General features: G+C 51.1%; 1 protein-coding gene across 3 annotated transcripts in view; it reads right to left on the bottom strand.

The window, feature by feature from the left end:
• Window positions 1–12,139, bottom strand: part of RUBCN (rubicon autophagy regulator) — a 29,742-nt gene extending 17,603 nt beyond the window's left edge. The window contains exons 1-4 of one of the 3 annotated variants that reach the window (XM_041405659.1): window positions 12,111–12,139; window positions 8,168–9,470; window positions 1,932–2,085; window positions 62–145 (exon numbers count right to left, since the gene is read on the bottom strand). In XM_041405659.1, coding sequence (XP_041261593.1) covers window positions 62–145; window positions 1,932–2,085; window positions 8,168–8,205 — 276 coding nt within the window. In that variant the 5' untranslated portion in view covers window positions 8,206–9,470; window positions 12,111–12,139. Of the gene's footprint in view, window positions 1–61; window positions 146–1,931; window positions 2,086–8,167; window positions 9,471–12,110 lie in introns of those variants that run through there. The other 2 variants (XM_041405656.1, XM_041405658.1) reach the window with 2 other exon arrangements.
• Between the last annotated feature and the right edge of the window lie 20 nt (window positions 12,140–12,159).

The raw sequence follows: 12,159 nt of genomic DNA, 5'->3' as shown, positions 1-12,159 counted from the left end.
TCCAGCCCAGCTGCCCTCTCCCCTCCCAGTGGGCACACAAGGCCACCCCAGCAGAACCCACCTTCTCCAGGTGATGAGCAGAGCCCGGACTCAGCCAGCGAATGTCCTTCACAAACTGCCAGTAATCCTTCTGTCTGCAGCACACCTGCCCAGGACAGGACAGTCAGGTGTCACCTCCCAAGTGCCAGTTAAATCAGCACATTCCTGTTAGTCCCTTGCTGACACAGGCCATGCTGTTTGCCTCAGCTTTATTCAGACAGTAAAGGGTTTTCTTAGTTATTCTTCCCCTTAGAGAGGAACTGCAACAGAGTTTCTGTTTTCCTCTCCACCCTATTGGTTGTAAGCACAGACCCAAAAAGTGTCTCTTCACCAAAAAGCTAATTATTTTTACTTCCATCCCTATTTCCTCTTTCACAAGTGACAGGGGAATGGCTTCTGTTTTGGTGGTTTATTTGGTTTGGTGGGGGAGTAGTTTGTTTTATAAGACTAGAAAACTAACATGGCAATTTTAGTTTTCTAGACTGAATTTTATTTTCTGGACAAACAAAATTAATTCAGAAGTTTAAAAACCTCTTACCCTAGTTTTCTTAATGTGTACATATGGATTTTTTCACCTTTTTTTTTTTTTTTTTTAATTCCCAACTGCAGGCAAAAAAGTTGCCAAGAAAATAAAAAGTAAATGGAAATGTTTTGCTGGAGCAGCTATGAGCCAACTGCTGTTAGGAAGCTGTATTTTTATGGGCCTCCTTTTGCAACTCCTATAGCTTGACTGGTGTCACACATGCCTGATCAGAGGAGACATTCCTGAGTAGAAGAGCTGTCTTTGCCTACAGTAAAAGCACTGAGGAAGGTAACACACCATCCTGCTTTGCAGGTCTGGCATGAACTGCTACCAACAGACAGACTAGTGTAAATCATTTAAACCTCACTTCCTGAAGCCTGTGAATAGCAGGTCTGTCAGAAGGGAGCACTGCACTCCTCACATGGACAAGGTAGCTCCTCTCTCTGTCCATCTCCCAGGGCAGGTCCCTGGTCCATGCAGATGGGACTAACAGGAACAGAGCAGCACCTCAGCTAATGCTGTCTGCAAACTTAATAAACCCAGGGAGCAAAGCTCCCTGTTCAGACAACCTGCCACTCTGGCTCTTCCTGGAAGTTTTTCAGCTTGGGTGCAGCACTGCATAGGTGCAGTTTTCCTGATCTGGGACCCAGCTGGCCCATGCAAGCTGCCTGGGGCTCCTCTGTGCTGTTCCCTTCTCTCTGGGTGGCAGAGCCACTGATGGGAAGTCCCCAGGGAAGCCCTACAGCCTTGTTCAGCTTTTCACTGTAAATAAATTGTTCTGGTAATTGCAAGCTGAAGGGGAGATCTTTAAGCCTCTGCACACAAGTGGGAAAGAGAAATTCTTCCAGGCAGCCATGCAAGGGGGGAAGGCTGGGTGAGCAACTGCAGGCACAACAAGAGCCTGGAAAGAGTGATCCCATTCACGCAGAGCGCGGGTTTGGCTGCCAGCTCCTGTTACTAACACAGCTAAGCAGAAACAGTGAAGATGCAAGGTTTCTCTTGCCAGCCCTCGCTGGGGACTTGTCCAAGTGCAGATGATACGGGGCTGACTCACTGCAAATGCAATTTAATCACTTGGCTGCAGCAGAAAGAAAAGAGAGAGGGGGTGGCCTTAGCACAGGGGCCACAAGTACTTAGAAAAACCATACTGAAAGCAGATGAGATAGAAAGAACGTGCACCCAGGTCCCTCTGACAACCACAGCATTCACCAGGCAAGCTCAGCCCCTGCTTGGATCACTGCCCAGCCTGTTACAAGCACTGAGCCCACTCTGCTATGAGCACAGAAGTGAGCTGCAGCACCTGCCTGCTCACAGGCATTGAGGCTGTGACAGACAGACAGACAGTCGTGCTGGCAGGACAGAGTCATACCTTGTCATGGATGAGCCCATGGTAGAGGATGCTATGCATGTCTCTACAGAGCCGCTCCAAGCCTCCATACTTGGACCAGACATTTGGGTTGCTGATGGACACCAAACCTTCCACTGTGGTCTTCAAGTTGCCAAGGAGCTTCCAGTGTTCTTTCCTGCACAGGAACACAGCAAGATATATCAGAGATACAGCAAGAGGAACTTCACAGTAGGAACATGGTATTGCACTCTCTCGAAGGAAACTCTGATCAGGCTGAAACCTTTGGTGGTCCAGAAACTTGCAAAGGTGAGCTGAAGTACTTAGTGCATCCCTGTGGCCTCCCATACGTGGTTTGTGGACAACAGGCCATATTGCAATGATTCTCCTGATGAGTGGTAGCCACGGCCAGGAGACAGACAGAACAGACTGATGGCTCCTGCAATGCACCACGTGCCCAGTCTGGGCCAAAAATACTGGAGATTGACTTTCTAGCAGGCTCTTGCTTCACTGATGTGTTCTCTCTAAGAGAGCAGCAGCCCCCCAGGAGCACAGCAGCTGTATGGAAGGGTGTGAGGGCCACCACACTGAGCAAACCCTGTGTTTACAGGGCAGCACTTCCTGAGCAATGCACATCACAGAGAGCTCCAGTCCTGTCAGGATGCAGAGGTGCTCCTCTCCCAGGGAGGTGACACTTCATCTGCATCTCCAGCTGTGCAGCCGCTCTCTTGGCCCTGACCTGCTGTAGGCACAACCTGCAAAAACATTATCATTTATGGGCAGAGATTAGCAAACTTCTGGTGAGCTCTAGAGTATGCACAACACTTCATCAGTATCATCCCCCTTGGCTGCCCTGCATACAGCAAGAAATCACCATCATCTACCACAAAGCAGGAGCAATGGTGTACAGAGGCAACATCATTTGACTATGGAAAAGCAGCTGTGGGGAAGGAAGCTTTGGGTGACTGAGGTTCTCACTCAAGCTGCTTGACAATGTTGCCAGATGAACAGCAGCTGTCAAAAACACATATTCAAATAGGAGCCACTCTCTCAGAAGAACAGGAATGTTTCAAGGTACAGTTAGGAGTGTAAATACCAAAAAAAAAAAAAAAAAAAACCCACAAAAAAAAACACACACACAAAAAAAAAGTTGGTGCAAGGTTTGTAACTAAAGCACCCTGACACCTTAGCATGAAGGTTCAAGTTTTCAACTGGCAAGAAACAAGATGGTGCTTCAGAAGTTAGTCCCTCCCACAGCCAAAACCAAACTGAATTTCCAAAACACAAGGGGAAAAAGAAGGAAAACAAATAAATAACATTATTTAAAACTGCTCTAATTTTCATCCCTTGGGGATCAAAGTGTGGGCTGCATACTCCTGGTAATTAAAACAAAGCTTTTCTCACCAATATTCTCTTTTTGAGACTTGTTCACTACTGCCAAACTGATTAGTTGTACAAGCAGATTAATTAATCATTAATTATTGGCTCTACCTCATGCTGCCCATTCACTTCACTTCCTCATGAGGGAAACATCATCACTTCCAGTGCCCACCTAAGCTTAAACCAGACAGAAGCCAGCCCATCCCACCAGCAAAGCCTGTCACCCTGACAGCACCAGAGCTCTAAACCAGCCCTGCAGCACACGTGGCAGCATGTGTACGTTCATGTTGTACTTAAACTAATAGGCATGGGGCTTTATCTCAGAAGAGACTGAAGAAAAATGCACAGATGTAAATCAAAGGCAGCTTCCTGAAGGAGATACAGCTTGGGAAGACACAAAAAAATGATCCAGCTCTACTGAATTTGTGGGCTTTTCCCATCCCTGCCCTGGGCAATGCAGATGTTCTTTGGCTGTGGATGCCCAGAGAGGAACCAGCAGTCCCTGGTCAAAGAGCACCTGCAGCCACTGAGCTCAGAACATCAGCAGCTCCTCCCTAAGGTATTTCTAACACTCAGAGTTAGGAAATGCAAGTGAAAGCTCAGCCACGCCACTGATATTCCAGTCAGTGAGTCAGGGGAACTCCCTCCCATGTTATTTCATGCTATAAAAAGGAGGTGATGCACACAAGGATGTGAGGATAGCACATGCAGGGATGTGCCTTTCCAAATGAATGGTCAATCTCATTAAAGGACTTGTGCATCTCAAGAGGCAGAAACCAGGATCCATGGCTCTTTCCTAGCATGGGGAAACTAAGGGCAAGCAATCCTTGAACAAAATAATCTTAGAATGTTAAAACATTGAACACAGCACACAGAGAATAAGCCACATAATTAAAGCACCTTTGCAGAAGTGATCTTGAACCCACCAAAAGTGAATTAAATCCTGGTAGGACAGTAAGTATCCTATGGGACTTGTTGGCCCAAAGCAGTTCACAAGCTGGACACACAAGACCTTTCTGATACCCAAACCCCAGCTGTTTCTGGGCTGGAACATGCTGAAAAGCACACAGAGATACCAAGGCTGGAGACATGAGGACCCATATAGCTGGCTGCAGGTGGCAGGGAAATTGAGAGAGCACAGCTAACCACATTTCAGCTTTGACTGGACTCTGGGGCAACCCTGAATTAGCAGCAGGGTTTGCTCCCCTCCCACTGAGAGAGCCTTGGCTTCAGATGCCAGGAGGGATGGAGAAAGCCCAAGTTCCCTTTTCTTCTGGTGTTCAGAGCATTACCAGGAAATCTGCTTTTTTTTCTGAGTAAGGAGAGTTCTCCTTTGCTAGTGCTATAGAAAGCCTGGCATGGGGTAAGGCCAATTCATACTACATCATGAGAACACCCCAACTTACAACAAGGGCAAAGTCAGTAATATCCCAGAGGGCACAGAACAAGACCAGAGCTTCCCCTGCAAGAACCACATATTCTGCTCTCGTGATCCAGCAGAGCTTGGTCCCCCCAGCCAGAAGGGCCAAGGGTACTTGCAGGGCCCATGGAGCAGCAGTGAGATCTCAGCTACATCCCTCTCCTCCCTCAGAGACAACCTCTGATCCAGCCTCCAATTTTAACCACCAGCTCCACAAACACGGCACTGGGTCTCCTGTCTTCACCACAACAAACTCCATCTTCAAGTACAGCAACATCAACCTGCCATTGGGAACTGTCCCAAACATAACTGAGCCCTTTGCACTGGAGGGATAAAACACAGAATACAGCCTTGTAGCAAAAAATGGCTTAATGCTGCCACTGCTGACACCAGGGAGTGCTGCTTGCTCTTCCAAGGCTTCCTCAGCCCCTCCATGCCAGCAAGGGTAGGAATTTCTCTTGGTCCAAGTCAGCAAGCGTGACTCACAGCAGAGGCAGGGAGCCATGCTGCTGACTTCTTAGTTTAAAATAAAACCAAACCTTGGTTACTTTCCAAAACAGAATCACACAGGTAGCCAGTGTTCACAAATGAAAAATAAAAACGAAGCTCGTCTTTCTTGCAAACATCATCTGCTGTGTACCTCCTGTGCTCTGCAGGAGGCACCCAGCAATGGCTGCTTGAATCCTGACCTCCACCTGGAAGCCTCTCTTGATCCTCCTTAGCACAATAAAGAGGTTGGGCTGAGGATGCTGAGGTTATAGAGGGACTTCTGACAAATCTCCAAGGACACTCATTGCTGTGCTGGCTGTCAGTTCCTCCTGCAGACTCCCTGGAAGCTGCCCTGCGCAGAGCCCGCTCCCGCCTCGCTGTCCCCACATCTCCCAGACAACCGGCAGCCCCTTCCCTGGACTCCCCCGCCTGCTCCTCCGCAGGCTCGGCACTGCTGGGAAAAGGGATTAAAGAAAGCAGGCTTCGTGCAATTCATCTGCAGTCGCGGGGAGTGGCTGACAGGCGGAGGAAGGCAGAAGAAAGAGCTCTGCCAGCCCAGCAGGGACGGGCAGGAATAGCTGAGCGGGCTGGCTGGACAAGGGACACGCAGGGTAACTCGCATCCGTGCTAAAAGCTGGCACTGATAGAAAATGGGGGCACAACCACAAAAGGTGCCCCCAGTAAACAGCCCAAAGGAGCCGCTGCTGACGCATTCTTGCTCTGCACTGGCAAAGGATGAGGGACGAAATTAGGGATTAAAGGTGTTTTTAAACGTTCCCATGGCAGACAGCTCACCTGCTCATCCGGCTAAGTCTCTCATAAGCAGATGACCACAACCTGTGGACCCAGGGTACTGTCCACTGGCATTCAATCTGCACAGGACCTGCCTGTGACAAGCATGCAGGCAGCCAGAGGCAGTGACAGGCAGAGCAGATCCTCACAGCAGCCCACTCCCCTGAGAGCAGCTGCTCACATCCCTCCACTGCTCACAGCACACGTTCCCTTTAGGAACCCTCTCCTCTGGCCCTGCTGTCCCTGAGGGTCTTCCTGGTGCCAGAGACAAAGGTGGCAGCTCTTTGGTAACCTGCCCAGCTGACCACTGGCCCATCTGCTCCCCCTAGGAGTGCTGTGTCCCCTCACCACCCCCAGAGCCCTGCTCTCTGCCCAGCAGGACCGCACTAACCCTCCTGCCTCCAAGGACAATGTCCTCCCTGGACAGCGGCATGACAGCCCTGCCACTTGATGCATTCAGACCTGCTGCTAGGAGGAAAAATCCAGCACAAGATCCTCATTTTCCTCTCCTGTGCTGGCTCAAGGATGGACTTCAGCAAAATAACTTTTGCTTCTGCATTTTCTGTAATCCACAGGAAGATGGATCCAGTGATCTCTGTCTATTCCCTATTGGTAACTGCCACAATCCAGTGTGAAATGGCACCTCATGGGAATAAAAATGCTAACCATATCACACAAAGGACAAGGCAGTGTAAGATCCATGCTGGATCCTCCCCAAGGCATCAGTGCCAGCCAGGAGAACAAGCAGGCTCCTGCGTGTGCCAGCACCAGTGGGGGATGATGCCCTCCTTGTCCCTGGGGGAATGCTGGGGGTGGCACCACCCCAGCCCTATTAGTCACACGATGGCAGAGTCTGGTAGTGCAGGACTTGTGCTTGCAAAGGCAAGAAAATGCACAAAGATGAGCCTGGAAAGACAACACAGCGAATGCAGTCAATTCCTTTTACCTTTTGGAACCTGCTGAGTTTGGAACATTAGTAAAGAGGGAGAACAGCTCGAACTGTGCAGCTCAGAAGGCACCCCAAACCTGTGCTATAGCTTTAAAAGCACCAGTAGCATTTTCCCAGCTGATATGGCAAGCAGGAATAGAGTGACTGGCTGAGCCCCTTAGATAAGGAATGCTTCTCTCCCGTATCAAGTTTCAGCTGCTCCTTCTTCCCCAGCCAACACCGCCAATTTCCATCCAACATTCACCCTGTGCTGTGAGTGCCAGGGCAAAACCAATGCACCTGTAAAAACCTGAAGTAAATAGGACTCTCCATCAAAACACCTCCAGTAAACAGCCTCTGCTGCTCATAAATACCAACAAAAAAAAACAGGCCTGAAGCACACATGAAGACCAGACAGCCGAGGTCACCATGCTCACCACCAGCCATGTGCAGGTGCAGGGCCTCGCCTTCAGGAATAAAGAGATAAATAAAGAAATTTCTGTTCAGCGCCGAAGAGGGGATGCAGACGACTGCCAGGAAGGAAGGACAGGAGGTAGGATGCCGGAGCAGCAAGCTGCAGAGCCACCTGAAGGGCGGCAGCTCGGCGTTAGGGCGGGGTGTTTCACCCTTCAGCTCAAGGCGTGTGAAGCACAGAGCTGGCAGCTGCCGTGCTGGCCATGGCTGATGGGGGACAGAGTGGGGACAGAGCACCAGGTACTGAGGTGCCACATCCGTGGCCGTCACTGCCCCTGCAGTGGCCAAGACTCCTTCCCACGGCAGCGAGCAGCGCGATGTGTGGCCTCGGGTGGGTGACGGCTCTGACAGCCCGGCGCACTGTGCTCCCTCCCGCGAGGGACCGAGCCGGGGGCAGTGTCACGCTCCGCTCTGCAAGCAGCGATCCCACTCACGAGGAGTCCGTTCATTCCCTGCTCGCCCCCAGGTACCCCACGCAGGACGGGAGCTCTCCGGGAGCATCCCCTGCGCATCCCGACTGCTGCCACGCGCCTGCCGCCACTGCCGCCGCCCGCCCTCCCGCACGCACATCCCACACACACTTACACACACACACACACGGGTGCGGCCCCCCACGCGTGCACGCACAGCACCGGGCCGCCCCCGGGCGCACCCCCGCTGCCACACCCGGGTCCGTGTCCGTGTCCCGCCTCCAACGGGCGCCCCCGCGGGCCGTGCCCCCGGGCCCCCCGCACCCACCCGGCCCTCCCGCGCGTGTCCCGCCGCGCGCGGCCCCACCTGCTCTCCGCGTGCCCCGCGTGGGGCCCGATCTCCATCCCGGGCGCGCGCGGCCCCGCCGCCGCCGCCACCGCGACACCGTCACGCGGGAGGGGCGAGCGCCCGCCACGCCCCGCCGCACCCACGGACTACAGCTCCCGGCGCGCACCGCGGTCCCCCGGAGCAGCCGGCTACGCGGCGGACTACAGCTCCCAGCGTGCACCGCGGCGCTCGGGCGCCATGACGGGCTGTCCGCTGCAGTTTTTTCCCCAGCCCCGAGTTCAAAGCGCTGGGAAAAAGCACAATGATTGCTGAAATAACCCTCGCCAAATCCTGCCTTGGACGGGATGAGGGAGACGCGATGGCAAGGGAAAAAAAACCAAGCAAACAACGTGTCCCAGAGGGACAGCTCACGCACTGATCACGCCTGCAGAGACAAACGGAGAGAGGGCCCTGCTCTACCGCCCACTGTGAGGAGGGTGTGAAAAATACAGCAGAGCAAGATGTGCCTTCCGCCAAAGGCCGTCAAATGAAACTTCAAATGGGAAAAAGTGATGCTGCTTTCGACTGAGAACAGTCAATGACAAATTATTGTCAGAAATAAAACCTAGATACGTCTCTGGAGTTGTGTGATGCCTCTGAAACCAAAGCCAGGCATTTGTAAAATGGAAATTCTCTATAACTGTTACTTGAAATGATAACTGTATGCTGCATACATGAGAAAGCACCCCTTGACGTTACATTTTCTCTGTGGTTTATTTTATCAGTACAGTATTTCTGCAGCACAGGGGAGTCCAAGGTTCTGTGCTGCTGTTCTTGATAATAATAATAATGTATTTTTCAGAACGTGCTTAATGAAGAGACCAGGACTCCTCATGCATCATAATTGTATACAAGTGTGGAACAACAACTTGTGTCCAGTCATCAGGCAGAAATTCCTCTCGTAGAGCCCTGCACTGATTGAAACCACTGCCTGTGCATGGCACGTGAGGTCTCAGGCTGTGCTGACTCTCACAGTGAACATATTGGAGGAAATCAAGTCATCCGGACTATTGTGATTGTTAGACGATCATGCCTGGTGAAATGGAGCAAGCAGATAAAACTAACAGATCTAATTTAGTTCTTTGTAGCTCTCAGTGCCACGTGGAAGCTTTGTCCCTTGGCTGGACGCTGACACACTCCCAACAGCCACACAGCAAACCAAGAGCTGATGTTTGCATGGTTGCCTTTGTGATCCCCAGCCATTTTGAACAGAGAAAATACTCTTCAGGATCACAGCTTGTGCCTGGTTTTCTGTTGTGCTGAGCAGCAGACAGCTGGCATCCTGTTTGTATAATAAACACAACTCATGGATATTGTAAAATCTGGATTTTGTCCTATTTCCACTTATCATGAGCACAGGTAGCATCTGCCACCTTTGCAGTTCATGTGTTTGTTTGGGATAAACAGAGCATTTGTTTATTGGTGTGACACAGTCCCCAGATGGAGCTGGACCCTACAGCCTCATGGGAATTTGACTTAATGCTTTTTCAAAAATACATCTTTTGGCACCTCTATTTTTAGTAGTTCGTGCTAATCTGTCAATAGCATATTTGCTTTAGAAATGTAGCCTGATTATAAGAACCTCCTACTCGTCATCAATCACTTGTCATCCAATCTCACCTGAAGGAAAATGTTATCAAAAGTTTTTTTAATATGTGGGTCCAAAACTCCGTGTCTGAACTTCTGCTGCCGATGGAGAACACAGAGGAGAAATCAGGGTGGAACTGTCAGCCTCCAGCTGTGGTCACGAGTTTCTCCTGCCTGAAGGGAAAATCTCTCACTAGCTGGAGGTGTCCTGTGACAGTAACTGAGCCATTCTCTTCTACACAATAGGAAGCAGCAAGAGGAACATTCAGAAACACATTTTTTGCCTTATTTAAAAAGAGATGGATAAAGAGTGTAAATGGAGAGAGCAAGGCCTGGTCAACAGTCTGTAGTACAGGACACAGCTGAGGACAGAAAGCCTAAACCCACTGCTCTTATTCTTGCCTTACACTCCTAGAAAGCTCTGCCATTCTTAAACCCTGCACAGTATTTCAGTGCAGGCAGCTCCCAGCACAGCAGCACAGAGCTGTGACAGGGATCACAGGCACCAGAGCTCGATTGAGGTCAGGTTCTCGGGATTTTGCCCTCGCCACAGAGTGTTTACTTTAGCAAATGCACATATGGATTATGTGGGCAAGGAAAGAAATGTGGGAGTGTTCCTGCTGGGAGAAGGCGTGTGCAAGGTCATGTGTGGAAATAATTATCCCTACCCCAGGGCATTTGCAATACGGTCCCTGCAGGGTCGGTGTGGAGCTCCCCCTCTGGAGGCAGGCAGGCAGACCCTAAAACAAGCTGTCCTTTGGTCATGTCACCTTTAGGGCGGCAGCCTCAGCACAGCTCCCAGAGAAAACTTGGTAATGCAAGGTGACCCTTGTGAGCAGGAGAAATAGATGTGGGTTTTCCTTTCAGCATTTACTGCCCAGCTTCTGCAGAAAGTTCGTCCTCTGAGATCACCTTGTCAGTCCATCTGCTCCTTCCTTTTCTGTCTCTGGAACTCAGTGACCAATTTCGACCAACCACGAGCAAGATGTGGAGATTCCAGAGATAATTACTATCCCTTAATTGTAATAGAGTGTCAAGTGAATAAAGTGCCAAAGTATAAAAAAGCCCTTTTACATGTAACTTGTTTAGCACAGCCAGCTGCCCACTAGGCACACATGTAGGTACTGCTGACCCACCAATACCACACTCCAAAGAATGCAAATATACAGGGAGCAGGGAAAGGCTTTGCTAGATTCCTTGTTAATAAAAACAATTTCTCTTCTGAATTTCTCAATCACATGATTCTGACCAAAAACTAGCAAAGATAACAACTCTGAAAAGAACCCAAAGAGAAAAAATATGGACACGTTGTTCTGGGTTTAAGTAGTAATTTTAAGCTTTGCATGGTATTTTGAAATAAGAACCTAGTTTGAACTCTGCTGTTTGACATTTGGAAACATAATTGTGCTCAAAACCACCGTGCATTGGTTTTGTTGTTCACAGAACAGATTATTTCAATGGCATGAGGGTCACAGGCAAAGGCACCTCATAATCAACTTCTCAGCTGAACACCCTTCCCTGTTCTGGAACACAGACTGGCTGGATTGGAGGGGACATTTAGAGGTCATGTGGACTGACCTTTCCTGACGTGAGCAGGGACATTTTCAACTAGATCAGGCTGCTCAGAGCCCCATCCACCCTGACCTTGAGTGTTTGCAGAGATAGGGCACCCTCCACCTCCCTGGGCAATCTCATTATAAAAAAAAATTCCTCCTTATATCCAGCCTAAATTGACCCTCTTTCGGGTTAAAGCCATCACCCCTTGTCCTATTGCAACAAACCCTGCTGAAAAATCTATCCCCATCTTTCCGAGAGGCCCCTTCAAGTACTGGAAGTCTGTAATAAGATCTCCCGGAGCCTTCTCTTCTCCAGGCTGAAAACCCCCAAATCTTCCAGCCTCTAGGAGAGCTGCTCCATGCTTCCAACCACCGCTGTGACCCCTCTCAGCACCCAGCAGGTCTGCAGCCAGCCCGGGACTCTGTCCCTACAGCACAGCTGCCGTGTCCCCCGGCCCCTGCACCCTGCCGCCAGCTCTGCTTCCCAGCGCCCCCCGCCACTGCCCGGGCCCAGGATGCGCCCCTCACTCCTCCCAAGGACACTGTCCCCGAGAAGCCGCTTCTGGAAGCGGCCGCCAGCACCCAACGGGACCCGCGCCCCCGGCATCGCCCCCCGACATCGCTCCCCGGGCCATCATCGCCCCCCAGGCATCGCTCCCGGGCCATCATCGCCCCCCGGGCATCGCTCCACGGGCATCGCTCCCCGGCATCATCGCCCCCCGGGCATCATCGCCCCCCCGGCATCATCGCCCCCCGGCATCGCCCCCCGCCCGCTGTACCTGCTCCTCCCGGCCGCCAGGAGGCGCCGTGCCAGAGGGGCGCTGCGCC

The sequence above is a fragment of the Onychostruthus taczanowskii genome, unplaced genomic scaffold (assembly GCF_017590055.1).
Source record: "Onychostruthus taczanowskii isolate IOZ18803 unplaced genomic scaffold, ASM1759005v1 scaffold24, whole genome shotgun sequence".
Lineage (NCBI taxonomy): Eukaryota > Metazoa > Chordata > Aves > Passeriformes > Passeridae > Onychostruthus > Onychostruthus taczanowskii.
The sequence above is the reverse complement of the archived record's forward strand: the minus strand, read 5'-3'. Positions and strand labels throughout refer to the sequence as shown.